General features: G+C 70.1%; 3 protein-coding genes across 4 annotated transcripts; 1 reads left to right on the top strand and 2 right to left on the bottom strand.

Annotated features, from left to right (window-relative positions):
- The first annotated feature begins 69 nt into the window (after positions 1-69).
- SYCE2 (synaptonemal complex central element protein 2) lies at positions 70-1,588 on the top strand. Its single transcript, XM_054293030.1, has 3 exons — positions 70-146; positions 569-797; positions 1,289-1,588. The coding sequence occupies exons 1-3, from the start codon at positions 70-72 to the stop codon at positions 1,481-1,483; spliced, it is 501 nt and encodes a 166-aa protein (XP_054149005.1). The 3' UTR covers positions 1,484-1,588.
- Positions 1,589-1,706: 118 nt separating this feature from the next.
- GCDH (glutaryl-CoA dehydrogenase) lies at positions 1,707-5,893 on the bottom strand. 2 transcript variants are annotated; one of them, XM_054293018.1, is made up of 11 exons: positions 5,879-5,893; positions 5,231-5,321; positions 4,953-5,093; positions 4,291-4,353; positions 3,693-3,863; positions 3,260-3,389; positions 2,964-3,183; positions 2,755-2,858; positions 2,544-2,669; positions 2,308-2,468; positions 1,707-2,234 (listed from the first exon to the last, which is right to left on the bottom strand). In XM_054293018.1, exons 2-11 carry the CDS (start codon positions 5,313-5,315, stop codon positions 2,155-2,157), a joined length of 1,281 nt encoding a protein of 426 aa, XP_054148993.1. In that variant the 5' UTR covers positions 5,316-5,321; positions 5,879-5,893; the 3' UTR covers positions 1,707-2,154. The 2 variants fall into 2 exon arrangements, with proteins under 2 accessions (XP_054148993.1, XP_054148992.1); XM_054293017.1 differs by lacking the exon at positions 5,879-5,893 and adding an exon at positions 5,851-5,874.
- Positions 5,894-6,733: 840 nt separating this feature from the next.
- Positions 6,734-22,865, bottom strand: MAST1 (microtubule associated serine/threonine kinase 1). The gene is given in 29 exon segments (XM_054293032.1): positions 6,734-7,380; positions 7,787-7,929; positions 8,012-8,148; positions 8,294-8,416; positions 9,109-9,341; positions 10,063-10,242; positions 10,510-10,712; positions 10,800-10,918; positions 12,097-12,206; positions 12,648-12,770; positions 12,853-12,954; positions 13,600-13,765; positions 14,148-14,280; positions 14,431-14,569; positions 15,248-15,456; positions 15,669-15,751; positions 15,835-15,902; positions 16,094-16,208; positions 16,519-16,620; positions 17,255-17,461; positions 18,180-18,255; positions 19,412-19,446; positions 19,449-19,577; positions 20,109-20,187; positions 20,774-20,849; positions 21,416-21,504; positions 22,023-22,071; positions 22,338-22,581; positions 22,827-22,865. Coding segments are annotated over 29 exon segments (4,158 nt in total).
- Positions 22,866-23,163: the final 298 nt, after the last annotated feature.

The raw sequence follows: 23,163 nt of genomic DNA on the forward strand, positions 1-23,163 counted from the left end.
GTCCCCAGCCCACCCCGGGATCCCGACCCCAGCTCGGGGCTCCTTCCCCTGCAGCCCCCCGGGGCCGGGATGTCGCGGGAGGAGCCTGAGGGTCCCGAACCGGCGGAGCTGGGTGAGGACGAGCCCCCCGACGAGGAGCCGGACAGGTACCGCCTTCACCTTCACCTTTGGAGCGAAAATGGGGAAAAAAGAGCCGGGGGATGCAACAGGCAGTGAGGGGAGAGGGGACACACGTGTCACCGCGTTAATTAGAGGGTAATTTTCAATTAACGGGACTGGCAGGGCTGCCACAGCGCACAGCCTGTCCCCTGTCCCGGTGGCGCGTGACCCTGACAGGGTGCACAGCCCTGATGGGGGTTCCTGTCCTTGTGTGATCCCCGGCCCTGATGGGGCAGAAATGTCCCTCACCATGTCCCTATGGGATCTGTGCCCCTCACATGGTTCCTGTCCTTGTGTGATCCACGGCCCTGATGGGGCAGAAATGTCCCTGATCCGGTCCCCATGGGGTTCATGCCCCTCACACAGTCCCAGTCTCTGTGTGATCCCACCCCCGATGGGGTCCCCGTCCCCACGGGCTCCATGCGCTGTCCCCCGCCCCTCCTGATGCTCCCGTGTTCGGGCCGAGGCCGTGCGCGGGGCCAGCGCTGGGTCCCCGCTCCTCGCTGCTCTTCGCCTCGCTGGACGCCGCCGTGGAGGGGCTGCAGCAGCGGGCGCAGGCCGCGCTCAGCCGCATCAACAGCGGCCGCGAGGAAGCGCACACGGAGCTGAGCGCCGTCAGGAACAGCCTGCTGCTGAAGGTAAGCCCGGAGCGGTCTCCTCCTTCCCCCCGGGGCGCGGGGGACCGCGTTATTCCTTCCGCCCGGTTGGGCGGGACAGGGGAGGCAGAGCCCGGGCATGGAGGCAGCTGCGGAGCCCGGCCGGGGGGAGCGCCCCGAGCCCCCGCGGGGGCGGCCGCAGCTGCCTCCGGCCCCGCTTCGAGCGGGCCCCGCTGTCCCCGCGCTGTCCCCGCGGTGTCCCCCCCTTGTCCCCTCCTTGTCCCCACGCTGCCCTCGCGCCGGACTCGGTCCCCAGGCCCCCGCGCAGATGGCGGCCCGGCCCGGCAGCTGCGGCCCGCGCTGACCCGGCGCTCGGTGGCCACCGCGACCGGCGCTGCGGCTACCGGGGCGCAGCTGGCGGCGGCCGGGCCAGGCCGGGAGCGGCGCCAGCGCGGGCGGGCGCAGCTGCCCCCCGGCCCCGGGGACGGCGGCCGTGCCAGCGCCGGGACGAGCCGCGGCCCCCGCTCGGGCAGGTCTCGGAGCTGGCGGAGCAGCTGGAGGAGCGGCTCTTCCACCGCTACGGCTTCCACAACGAGCTGATCCAGGAGCGGCTGCGGGCGCTCGGCGAGGTGCTGGAGCGCGTGGAGGAGGTGCAGGCGGAGCTGCGCCGCATCTGCTGCACCGTGGAGGCGGCGTACCAGGAGCTCTGCCTGCAGCCCGAGGACTGAGGGCACCCCCAGACCCGAGCGGGACCCCCAAACCCACCGGGCTGTGCCGGGCTTTGCAAAGGGGCGTTTTGGCCCAAAGGGCTTTGCTGTTGCTGTTGCTTTTGCTGTTTGGAACAAATAAAGGGCTGAAGCCGACCCAAAAGCTCGATGAGGGGGCTGTGATGGGTTAGGACCCCCCCCCTCCGAGGGTCCTGGCAGGTTAATTAATGCTGACGAGCAGGGCTGGCATGGAGGGGCTGTCCCACCGTTTATTGGCCACGGGGATGGCGAAGGCACCGGGATGGCACCGGACACGGTGCCCAGCACCAGGGGGGTCCCTGAGTGACACCGAGTCCTGTCGGTGACACCGAGTCCCGCTGGTGACAGCAGGTTTGCTTGGTGGCATTGGGTCCCATCAACAACGCAAGTTGTGCTTGGTGACACCGGGTCCCGCCAGTGCCACCAGATTTGCTTGGGGTGACACCGAGTCCCGTTGGTGACACGAGGCCTGGCTGGTGACACGAGGTCCCGTCGGTGACACCGGGTCCCGTCAGTGGCACTGGATCCCTTCTGGGGACACCTGGGTCCGGTCGGTGACGCTGTGTCCCGTCAGCGCCGCCATCTCCTCACATCCCTTCCCACGAGGAGCAGACCCGGTCCCCGCCGGTGCCACCGGTGCCACCGCGTCCCCGCTACGTGCCCTTGGCCGGGGCGAAGGCCTGGATGCCGGTGATGGCGCGGCCCAGGATCAGCGCGTGGATGTCGTGGGTGCCTGCGGGGATCGCCACACCTCAGCGGGACCCCCCGCGCCCCCGGGGGACCCCCGTGCCCCCTCCCCGCCGTACCCTCGTAGGTGTTGACGGCCTCGAGGTTCATGAGGTGCCGGATGACGTGGAACTCGTCGCAGATGCCGTTGCCCCCCAGCATGTCCCGCGCGTCCCTGGCGATGGCCAGCGCCTTCCCGCACGAGTTCCGCTTCAGCATCGACACCATCTCGGGGGCGGCCCTGCGGGGGCACGGACGGGGACGCGCTGACTCCCTCCGGACCCCCCGGAGCCCCCTTGGGGACAGTGCCACCCACCTGCCCTCGTCCTTGAGGCGGCCGAGCCGCAGGCAGGCGTGCAGCCCCAGCGTGATCTCCGTCACCATGTCGGCCAGCTTCTTCTGCACCAGCTGGTTCCGGGCCAGCGGGCCCCCAAACTGCTTCCTGCGGGCCGGGGCAGGGGGGCACTGAGCTTTGGGGGGTGCTGGGGGGCGGTGGGACCCCCCAAAGCGCCCCCAGACCCCGTTACCTGTCCAGCACGTATTGCCGCACCGTCTCCAGACAGGCCTCGGCGGCGCCCAGCGCGCCCCAGGCGATGCCGTAACGGGCCTGGGTGAGGCAGCCGAAGGGGCCCTGGGGGACGGGGGGTGTCACTGGGACCCCCATCCCACCGGGCCCCCCTCCGTCCCACCGGGACCCCCGCCCATCCCACCGGGGACGCCCTGGCTCCCCGCTCACCGCCAGCCCCTCGGCGCCGGGCAGCACGTTCTCCTCGGGCACCTCCACGTCGTCCAGCAGGATCATGCCGGTGGTCGAGGCCCGCAGGGAGAACTTGCCCTCGATTTTGGGGGTGCTGAGCCCGGGGGCGCCGCGCTCCACCAGGAAGCCGCGGACCCGCCCGTCCTCCTCGCAGCGCGCCCACACCACGCACAGGTCGGCTATGGGCGAGTTGGTGATCCTGGGCAGGTCGGGGAGGGTCAGTGGGGGGCTCCGGGGGTGCCCCCGGGTCCCCCTCACCCCAATTCGGGGCTCACCAGGTCTTGGAGCCGCGCAGGGTGTAGGTGCCGCCGCTGGGGTTGCGCCGTGCCCGCGTCTCCATCCGCCCCGGGTCGCTCCCGTGGTTGGGCTCCGTCAGCCCGAAGCAGCCCACGAGCTCCCCCCGAGCTGGGGAGGGGGCGTCAGGGGCACCTCGGGGACCACCAGTGCCCTTGTGCCCCCCACTCCGCCTCCAACCACCCCACTGCTGCCTCCCACCTCCCCAAACGCCCCACTGAGCTGGGGAGGGGGCGTCAGGGGCACCCTGGGGACCACCAGTGCCCTTGTGCCCCCCACTCCTCCTCCAAACCCCCCAAAGCCCCTCTGCCCCCTCTATCCCACACCCCCTGAGCTGGGGAAGGGGCATCAGGGGCACCCAGGAACGCCTCCAGCCGCCCCCCCGAGCTGCCCCTGTCCCTCCGGGGGTCTCACCGAGGCGGGGCAGGAAGCGCTCGCGCTGGGCGGGGGTCCCATAGGCCCACAGCGGGTACATGACCAGCGAGGACTGCACGCTGAGCACCGAGCGGTAGCTGCTGTCCACCCGCTCCAGCTCCCGCGTCACCAGCCCGTAGCCCACCGACGTGGTGCCCGCGCAGCCGTACCCTGCGGGGACCCCCGGGGTCACAGAGGGCACACGGGGACCCCCGGGGTCACACAGAGACCCCCAGGGTCACACAGGGACCCCCGGGGTCACACAGGGACCCCTGGGTCACAGCCGTACCCTGCGGAGACCCCCGGGGTCACAGAGGGCACATGGGGACCCCCAGGGTCACCCAGGGACCCCCGGGTCACCCAGGACCCCTCAAGGACCCTCCCCTGACACACAGCCCATCCCCTGGGTACAGCGCCATCCCCTCAAACCCCCAGTGTCACCCCAAAACTGCCCCCGCGAGCCCCCCGAGTCCCCCCACAGAGCCCCCAGACCCCCTCCCTGACCCCCAATGCGCCCCCAGAGCTGCCCCCCACCCCTGAGCACCCAGGAGCCCGCCTTGTGTCCCCAAACCCCCCCGAGGGTCCCCACACCCCTGACCTTGGATGGTGGGGCCCAGCAGCCCCAGTTCTCCCAGTTCGGTCACGATCTCCCGGTCAAACACTGGGGGGGACAAGGTGGCGGTCGGGGGGGGCAGCAAGGGGGGACCCTCTGGTGAATCTGAGGGTCCCCCACACCCCTGTGCCCCCCTCCCTGGGCCTGCGGGAGGGGAGGAGGGAGAGGATTTGGGGGTGTTGGGGGGAGTTTTGGGGGCGTTTTGGGGACACCAAAACTCCCCAATTTTGGCATAGGGGTGAAAGAGGGGCTCGGGCAGGTTTGGGGGAGCTTTTGGGGACACCAAAACTCCCCAATTTTGGCACAGATGTGAATGAGGGGGTCAGGAAGGTTTGGGGGAGCTTTTGGGGACACCAAAACTCCCCAGTTTTGGCACAGACGTGAATGGGGGGCTCGGGAAGGTTTCAGGAGCTTTTGGGGACACCAAAACTCCCCAATTTTGGCACAGAGGTGAATGGGGGGGGGGAGTCGGGAAGGTTTAGGGGGACACTTGGGGACATTGGGGGGCAGCTGTGGTACCATGGTGGGGACCGGCCCCGGGGGCTTCTGGTGGGTCTGGGGGCTCTCGGGCTGTACCGGGGGCTCTCAGTCGGTACCGGGGGGGTCGGGCTGCCTGGGGGTGTTTCGGGGGGCGGTTTTTGGGGTACCCTCGTGGCGGTTGGCGTGCAGCACGCGGGGCAGCAGCCGCTCCTGGCAGTATTTGCGCGTCGCGTCCCGCAGCAGCCGCTCCTCGGCGCTCAGCAGCGCCTCCAGCCCCAGCGCGTCCTGCCAGTCGAACGGGGCGGCCACTGGGGAGGGGGCGGCACCGGGAAACGGCGGGGTCAGCACCGGGAAACGGGGGGGAACACCGGGAAACGGTGTCCCCCCCCATCGCTGCCAATCCCGGGGAGGGGGGGTCCGGCCCTCTCGCCCCCTCCCCACTCACCCTGTGCGCGGGGGGGCCCGGTGCCCCCCCACCGGACACCGCTCCGGGCCGGGCGCGACAGGCGGGCGGCCAAACGCAGCGCCATGGGGGGCTGGGGGCACACAGCGGGTCAGGGACCCCCCGGGGGACCCCAGGCACCCCCAGTACTCGGCAGAGACCCCAGGCACCCCCAATTCCCGACAGAGACCCCCTCTGAAAGCCCAATTCCCCCCAGAGACCCCCAGGCACCCCCAATTCCCCCCAGAGACCCCCTCTGAAAGCCCAATTCCCCCCAGAGACCCCCAGGCACCCCCAATTCCCCCCAGAGACCCCCTCTGAAAGCCCAATTCCCCCCAGAGACCCCCAGGCACCCCCAATTCCCCCCAGAGACCCCCAGGAACCCCCAATTCCCGACAGAGACCCCAGACACCCCCAATTCCCGACAGAGACCCCATCTGAACCCCCAGTTCTTGTCAGGAACCCCCTCTGAACCCCCAAATCCCCCCAATTCACTCCCGAGACCACCGGGAACGCCCCTTGCGCCCCAATTTCCCCCGAGCGCTCCCCGAGAGGGCCCCGACCCCCCGAAATCCCCGCAAACGCCGCCGAGGCCCCCCCGGTGCCCCCCGGTCCCCCCGGACCGTTCGGGTTCAGCGGCGGCGAACGGACCCGGTAGCGCCGTGACGTCACGGGGGGTGGGGGGGGCGTGGCGGGGGCGTGGCGGGAAAACGCCGAGGTTAACCCGTGAGTGCCCGGGCTCGGGGATGGAGGGGGGGGGGGTCCCGGGGCCCTGACGGGTGTCCCCTCCCGGTGTCCCCCACCCCCGGTGTCCCCCACCCCGGTGTCCCCCATCCCGGTGTCCCCCCGAAGCACGGCCGGGGCTCGGTGCTGTACAGCCTTTATTGGTCCCCGGGGCCCCCCCGGCCCCCCCGGCCCGGGGGGCGTTTGCATAGCGAGAACGGGGGGGGGAGGGGACTGTGATGATGTCACGGGGGGTGGTGATGTCACCGGCTTGGCTGGCCCTCGTGCGACGTCAGCACTGGGTGGAAACCGGGCATAGCACCGCCCCCAAGTTCGGGTGTCACTGCAGATTTGACGTCACCGCCCTCACACCTTCAGTGACGTCACGGCTGTGATGTCACCGCTAAAATGCTGCCGCAGCCGTGACATCACGCACGATGAGATGACATCACCATCCCCTTTCCCGAGTGACATCAGAGCAGCGCCCGTGCCCCTCCCGTGACATGGGTGCTGTGACGTCATCGCCGCCGCTCTGACGTCAGCACCGGGAGCCAAAACCGCGGGCAAACCGGAGACCGGGGATGGGAGGGATTGTCCGGGTCGATGACATCACACCGGGAGGGGTGCCGGGTCGGTGACGTCACACGGTGGGGGGGGTGTCACAGTATTAACCCTTGGCGTACGCGGGGAGGGGCCGGGGGGGCGCGACCCCCGCATGCCTGGGGGTCCCGGGGTGCGCCCCCCTATTTACAACCGGGGCTCCGGGGCGGGCTCGGGTCAAGCTCAGCGCCCGGGGGGGCCCGCGGCGCCGCGGGGGTCCCCGGGGGTCGCACCGGGCCCCACCACCACGATGGGCACCGGCGCCGCCGCCCCGCGCTCGTGCTCCTGCACCGGGCTCAGCGCCTTGGGCGGGCCCCGCGCGCCCCGCTCGGGCTCCTCCGCTCCCGGCGGCGGCGGCTCCGGCCCGGGCGGGCCCCCGAGCAGCAGCGGCAGCTCCTGCCGGCCCAGGCGGCGCGCGGGGCCCGCGGGCGGCGGCGGCGGCGGCGTTGGCTCGGCCGGGCCCTCGCCGTCCCACTCGGCCAAGCTCTGCAGCGGCGGCTCGGCCGGGAAGTCCTTGCGGGGCGGCTCCAGCCCCAGCTTGCGGGGCGGCCCCGGCGCCGCCTTCTCGGGCAGCCCGCGGCGGGCGAGGCGCGGCGACTCGGCGGCCTTGGGGTGCAGCTTGGCCGGGAAGGCGGGCGGCGAGGCGGCGGGCGGCGAGGGCGTGTGCGCGAGCGGCGAGAGCGGGATGCTGCCGGCGGAGCGGCACCGCGCCGCCCGGTACTGCCGCTGCAGCTTCGGCGACAGCCCCTGCAGCGAGCTCGGCCGCAGGTGCGGCCCCGCCGGCGACGGGGGAGCGCTGGAGCCCGGAGAGCTGCTGGGCGGGGAGGCCCCTGCGCGGAACGGGGTCAGGGTGCGGGGAACGCGACCGGACACGGGGACCGCGCTCCGGGCACCGAGCACCGGGCACCAGGACTGGCACCGAGCACCGGGACCGCGCACCGAGTACAGGCACCGAGCATCGAGCACTGTATCGGGCGTTGAGCACCGGGACCGGGCTCCGGGACCGGGCACCAAGTACCGGGCATTGAGCACCGGGTACCGGGAGCGGGACCAGGCACCGAGCACCGGACTGGCCATTGAGCACCGGGACCGGGCATTGAGCACCGGGACCGGGCACCGGGAACAAGCACCGTGCCCCGCGCCCCGTTCCCGTGACCACGCCCCGTTCCCAAGCCCACGCCCCTTTCCCGGTACAGCCCGCCCCCCGCAGCCCCGCCCCCTCCCTCGGCCCCTTACCGGGTTCGCGCGCTCGCGCGTGCGTGGGGGAGGCGGGCAGAGAGTCGGAGGAGGAGAGCGAGCGGCTCAGTGACGTCAGCGAGCGGCTCGTGTGCAGCAGCGAGGCCTGGCGCGCCAGGTGCCGGAACAGCGCGCTGCGCCGCCTGGCGGCCGGGAGGACCGTCAGCACGCGGGGCCTCCCGGCGCCCCCCGGAGCGCCCCGCGCCCCCCGAGCCCCGTGCCCACCTCTCGTGGCCGCTCCCGGTGCCTCCCCGCCGGTTCCTCCGGGCCATCTTGGCGCGGGCGCTGCGGCGCCGCGCGGGGCCCAGGCGGATCGAGGTGTTCTCCAGCGGCGTCGTTGTCACCAGCACCTTGGTCCCGCTCTGCGCGACAGCGGGTCACGGAGGGGACCCCCAGCATCACCCCCCGCACCGGGGCTCACTCCCTGGTCGTGGCTGACCTGCCGTGACCCTGCCGTGACCCATGACCCCCCAAACCTCTGACCCCGGTGCCCCCCGGTGCCCCCACCTTGAGGATGAGCTCCACCACCTCGGTGTGCACCAGCCCGTGCACCGGCTCCCCGTTCACGTGCGTGATCAGATCCCCCGCGCACAGCCCGGCCTCCTGCGCGGGGCCGCCCTCCTCCACGTGCTGCGCCCCAAAAACCGGGGTCACCCACAGGGAACCGGACCCCCGGAACCCCCCCGTGTCCCCAAAACCGGGGTCACCCACAGGGAACCGGACCCCCGGAACCCCCCTCCGTGTCCCAAAAACCGGGGTCACCCACAGGGAACCGGACCCCCGGAACCCCCCCGTGTCCCAAAAACCGGGGTCACCCACAGGGAACCGGACCCCCGGAACCCCCCTCCGTGTCCCAAAAACCGGGGTCACCCACAGGGAACCGGACCCCCGGAACCCCTCCGTGTCCCCAAAACCGGGGTCACCCACAGGGAACCGGACCCCCGGAACCCCCCCGTGTCCCCAAAACCGGGGTCACCCACGGGGCACTGCGGATGGGACCCCTGTGTCCTCCCCGTGTCCCCCCGGTGTCCCCGTGTCACCCCCTGTGTCATCCCATGTCCCCATGTCACCCTGTGTCACCCTCGATGTCCCTGGTGTCGCCGAGTCATCCTCTGTGTCCCCACGCGTGTCCCCCCAGTGTCCCCTCGTGTCCCTGACGCAGATGACATGGTGCACGCTGTACCCATCGCTGTCGCCCAGTGTCCCCCCCATGTCCCCAATGTCCCCCCGTGTCCCTGACCCAGACGACGTGGTGCACGCTGTACCCATCGCTGTCGCCCAGTGTCCCCCCCATGTCCCCAATGTCCCCCCGTGTCCCTGACCCAGACGACGTGGTGCACGCTGTACACGTCGCTGTCGCCCAGGTACACGCGGATGGCTCTCAGGGTGAAGCCGAACTTCTTGCCGGGCCGGGGGATGGCGATGGGCGAGCGCGGCGGCGCCGCCACGGCCGGGGCGAGCTCGCGGCCCGGGGACGAGTCCCGGGACGAGGGGTCCGAGGAGAGCGAGCGCGGCGACATCGGGCTGCCCAGCGGGGACGAGCCGGGCGCCTCCCCTGCGCCCCCGGAGACCGCTGGGACCCCGCGGGACCCCCCCATAGACCCCCAGAGCCCCCTGCGCCCCCCGAGACCGCTGGGACCCCGCGGGACCGGGGACACCCCACAAACCCCCCCCATAGACCCCCAGAGGCCCCCACGGGACCGGGGACACCCCACAAACCCCCCCCATAGACCCCCAGAGCCCCCCACGGGACCGGGGACACCCCACAAACCCCCCCCATAGACCCCCAGAGCCCCCCACGGCACCGCGGACACTCCCGGGACCGGGGACGCCCCAAAAAACCCCCTGGGACACCTCCAGAGCCCCCTGTGCCCCCAGAGACCGCTGAGCCCAGAGGTCGCTCAGGCCAAAAGCCCCCCAGAGACCCCAGAGTCCCCCCACGGCACCGCGGACACCCCACCCGTGGGACTGGGGGTCCCAACACCCACAGAACCCCCCAGGGGAGACCCCCAGACCCCTCCCGTGGGGACTCGGGGGGCTGCAGGGGTCCCTGGGTGTTTGGGGTCCTTTGGGGAGGGTCCTTTAGGGGGGTCCCGGGTGGATTTGGGGTCCTGGGGAGGGTCCCGGATGGATGTGGGCTCCCGGGGGAATTTGGGGTCCCTTTGGGGGGTCCCGGGATATTTCTGCTCCCTTTGGGGCTCCCGGGTGTATTTGGGGTCCCTTTGGGGGTCCCGGGATATTTCTGCTCCCTTTGGGGGTCGCGGGGTGTCACCCACCGCTGGGGATGATGACGGACAGCGCCGTGGCCGACGCCGACTTGGTGACCTTGCCGGGGGCGCGGGGGCTCCGTTTGTCGCCGCCGGGCTCGGCGGGAGCGACCCCCGGGTGCCGCGGGCGCCGCAGCCCCAGCTCGGTGCGGGCCGGGGGCGGCTCCGGGCCCCGCGGGGCTCGCTCCGCTACCGGGGGGGACAACGGGGGCGGTGAAGGGACCGGGGCTCACCGGAGACCCCTCCCCACGCTCCCGGGGATCAAAGGAGACCCCTCCCCACGCTCCCGGGACCCCTCCCCACCTTCTCAACACGCACCGGGGACCCCTCCCCACGCTCCCGGGACCCCTCCCCACCTTCTCAACACGCACCGGGGACCCCTCCCCACGCTCCCGGGACCCCTCCCCACCTTCTCAACACGCACCGGGGACCCCTCCCCGCGCTCCCGGCACTCACCCGGCGGCTCCTCGGGGGTCCCGTCCGCGGCTCCGTTGCGGGGGGGGCTCGGCCGTTCCTCGGGCGGGGGTCGCGGCTCCAGCAGCGCCGAGAAGCGGCGGCGCGCGCCCGGGGGGGGGCTGCCCTCGCCCTCGGGGGGCGGCGGCGGCGCCCCCCCCTCACCGGCCCCGGCAGCGGCACCGGCAGCGGCCGAGCGGTGCTTCCTGCGGGGACACGGCGGGGACGGCGGTCAGGGAGCCCCGGGACCCCTCCGGGACCCCCCGGGCCCCCCGGGCCCCCCGTGCACGCACAGCTCCGGCGAGCCGGTTCTCCAGCCGCGCTCCCGGGCGAAGCCGTCCCGTCTGCCCTCGTCCCGCGGGCGCCCCTTGGCCTTGGGCTCCTGCGAGAGCTGCTCCAGGCTGCTGTACACCTGCGGGAGGGTGCGGTCACACCTGGGCACACCTGGGCACACACCTGGGCACACCTGGGCACACCTGGGCACACCTGGGCACAGCTGAGACACACCTGGCACACATCTGGGCACACCTGGGCACACACCTGGGCACACCTGGGCACACACCTGGGCACACCTGGGCACACCTGGGCTCACACCTGGGCACACCTGGGCACACACCTGGGCACAGCTGAGACACACCTGGCACACATCTGGGCACACCTGGGCACCCCTGGCACACCTGGAACACACCTGGCACACACCCGAGTATACCTGGCACACACCCGGGCACCCCTGCTCACACCTGGGCACACCTGGGACACAGCTGGGGCAGAGCTGGGGACATGGGGGACAGACTTGAGGGCACACCTGGGCCTCCCTGGGACACACCTGGGCACACGCCTGGGCACACCTGCGGCACTCACCTAGCATACCTGGAACATACCTGGCACACCCAGACACACCTGGCACACACCTGGGGCACACCTGGTCACCCCTTGGACACACCTGGGCACACCTGGGCACACACCTGGGCACACACCCGGGCACACACCTGGGCACACACCTGGGCTCACACCTGGGCACACCTGGGCACACACCTGGGCACACACCTGGGCACACACCTGGCACACACCCGAGTATACCTGGCACACACCCGGGCACCCCTGCTCACACCTGGGCACACCTGGGACACAGCTGGGGCAGAGCTGGGGACATGGGGGACAGACTTGAGGGCACACCTGGGCCTCCCTGGGACACACCTGGGCACACGCCTGGGCACACCTGCGGCACTCACCTAGCATACCTGGAACATACCTGGCACACCCAGACACACCTGGCACACACCTGGGGCACACCTGGTCACCCCTTGGACACACCTGGGCACACACCTGGCACACACCTTGGACACACCTGGGCACACACCTGGGCACACACCCGGGCACACACCTGGGCACACACCTGGGGCACACCTGGTCACCCTTTGGGCACACCTGGGCACACCTGGGCACACACCTGGCACACACCTGGCACACACCTGGTCACACACCTGGGCACACACCTGGGCACACACCTGGGCACACCTGGCACACACCTGGGCACACACCTGGGCACACACCTGGGCACACACCCGGGCACACCTGACCCCGCCCCACCTTGCTGAAGCGCGGCGAGCAGGACGAGAACTGCCGGATCTCCACGGGCTCGTCCTCGGTCGTGTCCTCGTCCTCGTACGACGCCACGTGGGGGTACCTGTCCGACCGGGCTGGGGGGGGCACGGGGGGGTCCCAAATGTGAGGGGGGGGCCTTAGAGCGACCCCGGGGGGGGAGGGACCCCTGGGAGGGGCCGGGGGGTCCCAGAGATGTTCCAAGGAGGATCCAGAGGGTTCTGGAAGGTTCTGGGACGTTCCAGGGGGTTCTCAGGGAGGGTCCAGGGTGTCCCAAGGGGTCCCAGGGGGTCCTGGGGTATTCCAGGGTGTGCTGGGGGGTCGCAGGGGGGGTCCAGGGATGTTCCAGGGGGTTCTGGAGGGTTCTGGGACGTTCCAGAGCATTCTGGGGGTCCCAGGGGGTTCTGGGGGTCCCAGGGTGGGTCCAGGGGCTGATCCAAGGGGAGTCCCAGGGATGTCCCCAAGGGAGGGGTTCTGTGGCGGGTCTGGGGGTCCCGTGGGGTTCCCGTGGGGGTCCCGGGGGTCCCCCCCTCGCTCACTGTCGAAGTAGCTCGTGTCCTCCTCGGACTCGAGGTGCGGCACGAACTCGGCTTTCTGCCGCAGCAGCCCCGTCCAGTCCAGGGCGGCGAAGAAGCCGTGAGCCTTCACCTCCTGCGCGCCCCCTGCGCGGCACCGCCCGTCACGGGGGGAGTTTGGGGGGTACCGGGGGGTCCGGGGGGCGTTTGGGCGTCCCGGGGGTCTCACCTGCCCCCAGGCGCCGCAGCGGGTCCGGCTGCAGCAGGCACGAGATGAGGTGCTGAGCGTCCGGGGGCAGCGCCTCGTCCCCCTCCGGCCACAGGATCTCGTCTGGGGGGACACGGGGGGTGACATGGGAGGGACAGAGAGGGGACATGGAGGGGACAGACAGGGGACATGGAGGGGACAGACAGGGGACAGGATGGGGACACGGGGGAACATGGAGGGTGACACAGAGGGGACACGGGGGGACAGGGAGGGGACAGGGAGGGGACAGACAGGGGACAGGGAGGGGACAGACAGGGGACAGGGAGGGGACATGGAGGGGACAGACAGGGGACAGACAGGGGACATGGAGGGGACAGACAGGGGACAGGATGGGGACACGGGGGAACATGGAGGGTGACACAGAGGGGACACAGGGGGACAGGGAGGGGACAGGGAGGGGACAGACAGGGGACAGGGAGGGGACAGGATGGGGACAGACAGGGGACAGAGCAGGATGGGCACATGAGGTGGCAATGGGGACACGGGAACACACAGAGGGGACACAGGGGGTGACATGGGGGTGACACAGAGTGGGGACAGAGTGGGGACATGGAGGGGACGGGGGGGGGACACAGGGGGTGACATAGGAGGGGACAGCTGAGCACAGAACCCGTCCCTGGGGTCGCTTGCCCCATGTCCCCCCTGTGTCCCCTGCCACACCTGAGGTCACCTGCCCCGTGTCCCCTCGTGTCCCCCCTGTGTCCGTACCTGAGATCACCTGCCCGAAGAGCTCCTCGGGCGTGTCCCCGAAGAAGGGCACGCAGCCCACCAGGAACTCGTAGAGGACGATGCCCATGGCCCACCAGTCCACGGGCTTGCCGTAGCCCTGGCGCAGGATCACCTCGGGGGCGATGTACTCGGGGGTGCCGCACACCTGGGGACACGGGGGACAGGTGGGGACAGGTGGGATCAGCGGGGGACACACCCCCGAGCTGCTGCGGGCACACCTGGTCCCTTGGCCCCACCCCTGCCCTGTCCCTGGCACACCTGAGTGCAGCTGGGCACAGCTGGGCACCCACCTGGGCACACACCTGGCACACCTGGGCACACCTGGGCACACCTGAGCACACACCTGGCACACCTGGCACGCACCTGTGCACACTTGGCACACCTGGGCACACCTGAGCACACACCTGGAACACCTGGCACGCACCTGGCACACCTGAGCACACACCTGGCACACCTGGCACGCATCTGGGCACACCTGGCACACACCTGGCACACCTGAGCACACACCTGGCACACCTGGCACGCACCTGCTTGTCGCGGAACTCGCGCGCGTCCTTCTCCATGTGCCCCTCGTACAGGTTGGTGGTCAGGCTCATCAGCCCCATCTTGGAGAGCCCGAAATCCGTCAGCTTCACGTGGCCCAGAGACGTGATCAGGAGGCTGCAGGTGAGGGGCGGGGCCGGGTCAGCAGGGCGGGGCCCAGGTGAGCTGGGCAGGGCCCAGGTGAGTTGGGTGGGGCCAAGATGGGCGGGGCAGGTCCCAGGTGAGTGGGGCGGTGCCCAGGTGACCCCCCCAGCCCCCCAGGCTCACTTGTCGGGTTTGAGGTCGCGGTGCACGATGCCGTAGGTGTGCAGGTACTCCAGCGCCAGCACGGTCTCGGCGAAGTAGAGCCGGGCCAGCTCCAGGGGCAGCGCCCCGATGTGCTTGAGCAGCGTGGCACAGTCACCGCCTGGGGACATCGGGGACATCGGGGACATCGGGGACATTGGGGAGATGGGGGACATCGGGGACATCGGGGACATCGGGGACATTGGGGAGATGGGGGACACAGGGGGACAATGGGGACATTGGGGACAGGAGGGACATTGGTGACATCAGGGACACCGGGGGACGTGGGGGACGTGGGGACGGGGTGGGAAATGGGGACAGATGGCGGATGTGGGGGACAGGGGGGACATGAGCACATGGGGGGGGGGGCATGGGGACAACTGTTACCGCAATACCCAGCCCCATGTCCCTGTATCGTGACATCCCGCCCCATATCGTGATATCCATCCCCATATCATGACATCCCACCCCGTATCCCAATACCTATGCCTATATCCCAACACCCAGCCCCATATCCCAATACCCAGCCCCATATCCCAACGCCCCGTCCCATATCCCCATCTTCATCCCCCTATCGTGACATCCCACCCCATATCCCAATACCTATCCCCAATACCCAACCCCATATCCCAACGCCCCACCCCATATCCCCCTCTCCATCCCCGTATCGCAGCTCCCCGCCCCATATCACTACTCCCCGCCCCTATATCGCAGCTCCCCGCCCCATATCGCGACGCCCCGCCTCTATATCGTGAACTTCCCGCCCCATATCGCGACGCCCCGTCCCCTATCGCCGCACCTTCCACGTACTCCATGACCATGCAGAGGTGGCGGCGGGTCTGGAAGGAGCAGAACATGCTGACCACGAAGGGGTTCTCGGCGAAGGTGAGGATGTCGCGCTCCACGAAGGCCTGGTGCACCTGGTTCCGCAGCAGCAGGTTCTGCTTGTTGATCTTCTTCATGGCGAAGCGCTGCCGCGTGGCCGTGTGCCGCACCAGGTACACGGCCCTGCCGCGGGGGGGGACAGGTGAGGGTGGGACAGGTGAGGGTGGGACCACCGGGACCCCCGAGACCTCCCGGGAATCCTCCCGGTATCACCGGGATCACCGGTACGCTGGCACGCCGCGCTGCCGCGGGGGGGGACAGGTGAGGGTGGGACCACCAGGACCTCCCCAGGACCCCCCCCGGGACCACCGGAACCCCCCCGGGACCCCCCTCACCCGTAGGCGCCGTTGCTGATCAGTTTGATGGTCTCGAAGTCGTTCTCACCTGGCGGCTCCTTGGGCCGGGGGGCGGCGCGGCCCTGGGGGGGGACGGGTGACATTGGGGAGACAGGTGACATCATTGGGGGGGACACTGGGGGGACACGGGGGTGGCAGCGCCCACCTCAGCCCCCTCCTCGGGCTCCGGCGTGTTGGTGCCGCTGCTGTCGGGCTCCTCCAGGTGCAGCACGTCTGGGGAGGGGGGCACAGGTGTGGCACAGGTGTGTGAGGGCACAGGGGGGAACGCAGGCGTGTGTGGGGACACCAGGGTCACAGGCGTGTGTGGGGACACCAGGGTCACAGGCGTGGCCCCCTACACCTGCCTGTGTCCCCACACCTGTCCTGAACACCCCCACTCCACACCCGTCCCCGTCCCCCCGTACCTGCGCGCGCCCCCCGGGCCCGGCCCAGCTGCCTCAGCAGGTACCGGGGGGTGTCGGCTCGCAGGGGCCCCTCGGCCCGGCCCAGCAGCTGCGACAGCCCCGCGGGGTCAAACTCCTGCCACAGGTGAGACAGGGACAGGTGAGACGGGTGAGGGGGGCACAGGTGAGGGGGGTACAGGTGAGGGGGGCACAGGTGAGAGAGGCACAGGTGAGGGGGGCACAGGTGAGGGGGGCACAGGTGAGGGGGACACAGGTGAGAGAGGCACAGGTGAGGGGGACACAGGTGTAGGCACAGGTGAGAGAGGCACAGGTGAGGGTAGCACAGGTGAGGGGGACACAGGTGAGGGGGGCACAGGTGAGGGGGGCACAGGTGTAGGCACAGGTGAGGGGGGCACAGGTGAGGGGGGCACAGGTGAGGCCCTCACCAGGCACTCGAGCAGGCGCGCGGGGCGGGAGATGATGATGAGGAGCCGCTTCACCAGCTGGGTGATGAAGGCCACCTCCTCCGACTCGGAGCGCTCGTAGGCCTGGGGGGACACTGGGGGGTCAGGGGGGACATTGGGGGCCCAGGGGGGACATTGGGGACCCAGGGGGGACATTGGGGCACGCCTCAAGTTCGTGCTGAGTCCCATTGGGTCCCTTGGGTCCCCATTGTCCCCCTTTGTCCCCCCTGTCTCCCAGCTGTCCCCCCCGTGTCCTCAGCTGTCCCCATTGTCCCCAGGTGTCCCCAGGTGTCCCCTCACGTCCTGCAGCAGCCTCTCCATGCTCTCCTGCAGCTTGCAGAAGTAGCCCGCCGTGATGAGGCCGTGCCTGTCCCATTGTCCCCATTGTCCCCATTGTCCCCATTGTCCCCATTGTCCCCATTGTCCCCAGGTGTCCCCTCACATCCTGCAGCAGCCTCTCCATGCTCTCCTGCAGCTTGCAGAAGTAGCCCGCCGTGATGAGGCCGTGCCTGTCCCAGTGTCCCCCATTGTCCCCATTGTCCCCATTGTCCCCATTGTCCCCAGGTGTCCCCTCACGTCCTGCAGCAGCCTCTCCATGCTCTCCTGCAGCTCGCAGAAGTAGCCCGCCGTGATGAGGCCGTGCCTGTCCCATTGTCCCCATTGTCCCCATTGTCCCCATTGTCCCCATTGTCCCCATTGTCCCCAGGTGTCCCCTCACGTCCTGCAGCAGCCTCTCCATGCTCTCCTGCAGCTCGCAGAAGTAGCCCGCCGTGATGAGGCCGTGCCGCGCCGTGGCCAGGCAGTCCCGGGCCAGCTCCGCCAGCTGGTGCTGGATGAAGCTCAGGGCGCCGTCGGCCAGGGGGGTCCCGCCGGGGCCGCAGCCCCGCACGAACTCCTCGAGGCGCTCCTGCATCTGCGCCGTGGCCTGGGAGCGACCAAACCCGATAATGAACCCATGGTGAACCCATAGTGATCCTATCTATAGCAACCCCAGACCCCATAGCAAACTCCTCCAGATGTTCCTGCATCTGCGCCGTGGCCTGGGAGCGACCAGAGACCCCACGGTGAATGACTGGTGAGCCCATGGTGACCCTATGGTGACCCTATGGTGACCCCGTGGTGACCCCAGACCCCGGGGGGACCTCGGGGTGACCCCATGGTGATCCCAGGGTCATCCTATGGCCAGCCAAACTGACCCCATAGCAATCCCATGGTGACCCCATGGCACCCCAGACCCCAGGGGGACCCCATAGTGAACCCACAGCAATGCCCTAGTGAGCCCAGGGTGACCCAAACTGACCCCAGGGTGACCCCATGGCGACCCCAGACCCCCATGGGGACCCCGAGGCGATCCCATAGCGAACGCAGGGTGATCCCAGGGTGACCCCAGAGACCCCCATGGGGACCCCAGGGTGACCCAAACTGACCCCACAGTAATGCCGTGGCAACCCCACAGACCCCATAACTGCCCCCACGGCCACCCCCAGCCCCTCCCAGACCCCATAACTGCCCCCATGGCCACCCCCCGCCCCTCCCAAACCCCATAACTGCCCCCACGGCCACCCCCAGCCCCCCCCAGACCCCATAACTGCCCCCACGGCCACCCCACAGCAGCCCCAGACCCCCAGGTGCCCCAGCCCCACCTTGGGGAACCTCTCCTTGTACACGTGGTTCATCATCACGATCTCGTTGTCGTGGGACGAGGGCGAGCGCCCGGGGCTGGGAAAAGGGGGGGCACAGCTGGCACCCGCAGGACCCCCAGGACCCCCCATTCCACCCCCCATGGCCACGGGGTCACCCCAGTGTGCCCCGAGTTTGGGTGAGCCCCAAATCCCGGCCACTCCCTAAATCCAGGGTGTCCCCCTGCTGGCCCCCCATCCCTGCAGTGAACCCCCAATTCCCTCTCCAAATCCCTCCCCAAATGCCCCCCAAAATCCTCCCACCATTCCCCCCAATTCTCCATCACAATCTCCCTCAAATCGCCCCCAAATCCCACCCAGTTCCTCCCCAAATCCCCCTCCAATTCTCCACCACGATCTCCCCAATTCCCCTCCAAATCCCCCCTCATTTCTTCCCCAATTCCTCCCCAAATCCACCCCAATTTTCCACCATGATCTCCCCCAATTCCGCCCTAAATCCCCCCACCACTGCCCCCAAATCCTCCTCAATTTTCCCCCAAATCTCCCCCAATTCTCCCACACAAACTCAACCCAATTTTCCCCCAAATCTCCCCCATTTCTCCCACAAAAACTCCCCCAATTCTCCCCCAAAATCCTCCCCAATTTCCCTCCAAATTCCACTCCATTTCCCCCAAATCGCCCCCCATATCCCCCCAATTTCTTCCCCAATTCTTCCCCAATTCCACCCCAAAATCCCCCCCAATTCCTCCCCAAATCCCCCCCCCAATTCTCCACCACGATCTCCCCCATTTCTCCTCCAAATCCCCCCTCATTTCTTCCCCAATTTCTCCCCAAATGCCCCCCCATCATTCCCCCCTAATCCCCTCCGCCATTTCCCCCCCAAATCCCCCCCAAATCTCCCCCATTTGCCCCCCAAATCTCCCTAATATCCCCCCCAAATCCCCCCCAAAATCCCTCCCAATTTTCCAACACGATCTCCCCCAATTCCCCTCCCAATTCCTCCCCATTTCCTCCCCAATTCCTCCCCAAATCCACCCCAATTTTCCACCATGACCTCCCCCAATTCCCCTCCAAATCCCGCCCATTTCCCCCCAAATCCCCCCCCCCCAAATCCCCCCAAACCCCCCCACCATTCCCCCAATTCCTCCCCAAATCCCCCCCAATTCTCCACCACGATCCCCCCCAATTCTCCCCTCAAATCCCCCCCCCATTTCCCCCCCGGTTTCGGGCCCCACCTGAGGCTGCGGGAGCGGGGTCTGGGGGCGGCCGCGCCCCCCGGGCCCCCCCATCCTCCTCGGCGAGGCTCTCGGAGCTGCCGAAGTGGCGCGACAGGAACCGCAGCTCCTCGGCCGTGGGCTGCGCCGGCAGCTGGTGCAGCCGCTCCTGCGACGAGCACGACGACTGCGGGGCAGCCGGGGGTCAGCGCACACCGGGACCCCCAAAACCGCACCCGGGACCCCCAGAAACCCCCTGAGCCCCGGGACCCCCGAGTCAGCCCACCGGGACCCCCAGAAACCCCCTCAGCTGGTGCAGCCGCTCCTGCGACGAGCACGACGACTGCGGGGCAGCCGGGGGTCAGATCATGGGACCCCCAAACTCGCACCCGGGACCCCCAAATCCCCCTTGACCCCCAGGTCAGCCCACCGGGACCCCCAAATCACCTCTGGCCCCCTGCTCAGCCCACCCAGGGACCCTCAAATACACCCCGGGACCCCCAAATGTCCCCTGACCCCACAGACCCCTGGGGTCACCCCCGAGCCTACTCCGAGACCCCCAAATCACCCCCGGGACCCTCAGGTCTCCACCCCAGGACCCCCCAAATTCCCCCTGACCCCCATGTCACCCCCAGCCCCTTTTGGACCCCCCTCGCCCCCAGACCCAGCACGGCCCCCCAAAGCTCCCGGGGGGCTCCGGGGGTCGCGCCCCCCTCACCGAGACGGTGGAGCTGGGGGTGTTGGTGCCATAGCCCGAGGAGGGCAGCGAGGCCAGCGACCAGCGGCGCCCGTCCGCCCTGCGGGAGAGGGGCGGGATAACCCGGGACAGACCGGGACAGACCGGGATAAACCGGGACAGACCGGGACAGACCGGGATAAACCGGGACAGACCGGGATAACCACGGGACAGACCGGGATACACCGGGATAAACCGGGACAGACCGGGATACACCGGGATAACCAAGGGACAGACCGGGATAACCACGGGACAGACCGGGATACACCGGGATAAACCGGGACAGACCGGGATACACCGGGATAACCAAGGGACAGACCGGGATAAACCGGGACAGACCGGGATACACCGGGATATCCCCAGGGGCAACCTGGGATACACCGGGACAGACCGGGACAGACCAGGGACGAACCGGGACAGCCCCGGGATACACCGGGACAGACCGGGATCCACACCCCGGGATACACGAGGATAACCCGGGACAAACCGGGACAGCCCAGGGACACCCCCAGAGCCCCCCGGACACCCCCGGACATTTGGGGACACCCCCCCACGGACTCTGCGGCTGTCCCCGAGCCCCCCGCCCAGCCGCCGGTGCCCCCCCCGGTATCCCCGGTTCCCCCCGGTGTCCCCGGTGCCCCCCTCACCGGCGGGACGCTCCGAACGAGAAGTGCGCGGGGGCGCTCGGGGAGAAGTTCCGGGGGCTGTCCTGGGGGCTCGTACCTGGGCACAGGTGCGGTGACGTCACCGCCCCGCCCCGACAGGCCACGCCCCCCTCCCCGCGGGTGGGCGGGGCCAAGCGAGAGGGACCCACCCCGGGGGAAAGGGGGGGGGCAGGAGGGACCCCCAAGGGTGGGGAGGGGTCCCCAAAGGTCATGGGGGGGTCTGGGGGGCTCCTAGAAGTTTGGGGGCGCTGGGGGGACTTTGGGGGGGCTGGGGGCATTTGGGGACGCCTGGGGGGTGGTCGGGGACACCCGGGGGATTTCGGGGGGCTCAGGTGGGGTCGGGGACACCGGGGGGGATTTGGGGACACCCGAGGGGGGTTTGGGGACACTTGAGGGGGTTCAGATCGGGTCGGGGACACTTGGAGGGGGGTTGGGGACATATGGGGGGGGGGGTCGGGGGGCTCTGGGGGGGATTTGGGGACACCTGGGAGGGGCTGGGGACACCTGGGGGGATTTGGGGGGCTCCGGTGGGGTCGGGGACACCTGGGGGGATTTGGGGACACCCGGGGTGGGTCGGGGGTCCCCAGGGGGGTCGGGGGGCTCCGGGGGTCGCGGGGGTCTCACCGATGTGTCCGGGCAGCGGCGAGTGCGGCCGCGGCAGGGTGGGGGAGGTGCTGGTCAGGATCAGGCTCTTCCGGTTGCTCGTGCGGCAGCTGGGGGGGGGCGGGGGGCGGGGGAGGGGGTCAGGACCCCCGGGACCCCTCCCCAAACAGGGACCCCCCCCCCCCTCCAACGTCACCGGGTTAGGGGAGGGGGGCGCTCAAAGCCCCCACCCCAAAATAATAAAGGAGGAATAACGGGAGGGGGGGGGAGACAGCGGCCGGGGGGGCTCGGGGGAGGATGAGGAGGGAGGGGGAGGGGGAGGAAGGACGGGGGGGGTGAGGATGAGGATGAGGATGAGGAGAGAAGGGGGATGAACATGGGGATGAAGGAGGGAGAGGATGAGGATGAGGATGGAGATGGAGGATGAGGATGAGGGTGAGGATGGACACGGAGGATGACGAGGATGAAGGCAGAGGATGGAGGTGGAGGAAGGAGGGTGAGGATGAGGATGGGGACGGACGCAGAGGATGAGGATGGACACGGAGGCTGAGGATGAGGATGAGGATGGCCATGGAGGATGAGGAGGCTGAGGCTGGCGCGGGAGGAAGGCCGGGCCGCTGCCCGGTACCTCTTGGAGCGGCGGAACATGCTGCCGCCGCTGCCGCCGCCGCTGCCGCCGCCGCTGCCGCCGCTGCCGCCGCCGCTGCCGCCGCTGCCGCCGCCCGCCGGGACCGGCATCGGGGGCTCCGGGGGTTCCGGGGGGGCTCCGGGGCGGCGGCGGGGCCGCGGCGGCTGCAGTGGGCGGGGCCGGGGCGGGGCCGGGGGGCGGGGCCGGGGGGCGCAGTGGGTGGGGGGCGCGGGGGGGTCTCACCTGCTGCTCTTCCGCGGCAGCGGCAGCTCCTTCTGCAATAACGGGGGAACGGCTGCGGAGCGGCGCCGGTACCGGACCGGCCCCGGGGGCTCCGCGCCCCCCGCCCGCTGACCGAACCCCCCCCGGACACCCCCGGGCCCGCAGCGCCCTCCGGTACCGGGCCCGCATCGCCCCCCCCGCCCCCGGTGCCGGCCGCGCCCGGAGCGACCTTCCCGGTACCGGCCCCGCCCGCCCGGTACCGCCCTGCGCTGCCCCCCCTGCGGAACGGCCTGCGGTGCCCGGTGCCGATCCGATCCCTCCGGTACCGATCCGATCCCTCCGGTACCGACCGCAGCCAGCTCCGATACCCCCCGGTACCGATCCCCCCATCCTCCGGTACCGACCCCCTCCCGGTAACCGTTACCCTCCCGGTACGGACACCCCGCTCCCGAACCCGGTACCGATTCCCCGGTACCGATTCCCCCCGTTCCGTTACCGATTCCCTCCCATGACCGATTCCGGTACCGGCGCCGCCATTCCCGGTTCCCTCAATAACAACCCCCCCCCCCTCCCTCCCGGTACCTGCAGCCGCCGCCGCCGGATCACGCCCGAATCGTCCATGGCGCCGCTCCCGGTTCCGGTGCCGGTTCCGGTACCGGGGGGGTCCCGGCCTCGCTGCGCCCCCCCCGCAGCCCCCGGTACCCGCAGCCCCCCCCCCCTTTTTCAGCCGCCCTCCGCCATCGCCCGGGACCCCCGGGAGGCCCCGCCCAGGCCCCGCCTTAAGCTCCGCCCCCAGAGCCACGCCCTGGCCACGCCCCGACCGCGCCCAGCCCCGAGGGCGCCCCCCAGCGGCGGGGCCCGGTCCCGGTGCCCCCCCCGCCCCTCCCGGTGCCGCTGTCCGCGGTGCTGAACGGGCACG

The sequence above is a fragment of the Melozone crissalis genome, unplaced genomic scaffold, assembly GCF_028551555.1.
Source record: "Melozone crissalis strain CALT ecotype California unplaced genomic scaffold, PUWL_Pcris_2 ptg000122l_1, whole genome shotgun sequence".
Lineage (NCBI taxonomy): Eukaryota > Metazoa > Chordata > Aves > Passeriformes > Passerellidae > Melozone > Melozone crissalis.

What these genes read in the sequence shown, in the direction of transcription:
- GCDH (XM_054293018.1), bottom strand. Translation starts at nt 5,315, where the DNA reads ATGGCGCTGCGTTTGGCCGCCCGCCTGTCGCGCCCGGCCCGGAGCGGT. An exon ending in CGGGCCCCCCCGCGCACAGG is followed by an intron (nt 5,094 to 5,230) that starts GTGAGTGGGGAG and finishes CCCCCTCCCCAG; the next exon opens with TGGCCGCCCCGTTCGACTGG. An exon ending in CGGCAATACGTGCTGGACAG is followed by an intron (nt 2,670 to 2,754) that starts GTAACGGGGTCT and finishes CCCGGCCCGCAG; the next exon opens with GAAGCAGTTTGGGGGCCCGC.
- SYCE2 (XM_054293030.1), top strand. Translation starts at nt 70, where the DNA reads ATGTCGCGGGAGGAGCCTGAGGGTCCCGAACCGGCGGAGCTGGGTGAG. An exon ending in CCCGACGAGGAGCCGGACAG is followed by an intron (nt 147 to 568) that starts GTACCGCCTTCA and finishes GGGTCCCCGTCC; the next exon opens with CCACGGGCTCCATGCGCTGT. An exon ending in GGAACAGCCTGCTGCTGAAG is followed by an intron (nt 798 to 1,288) that starts GTAAGCCCGGAG and finishes CCGCTCGGGCAG; the next exon opens with GTCTCGGAGCTGGCGGAGCA.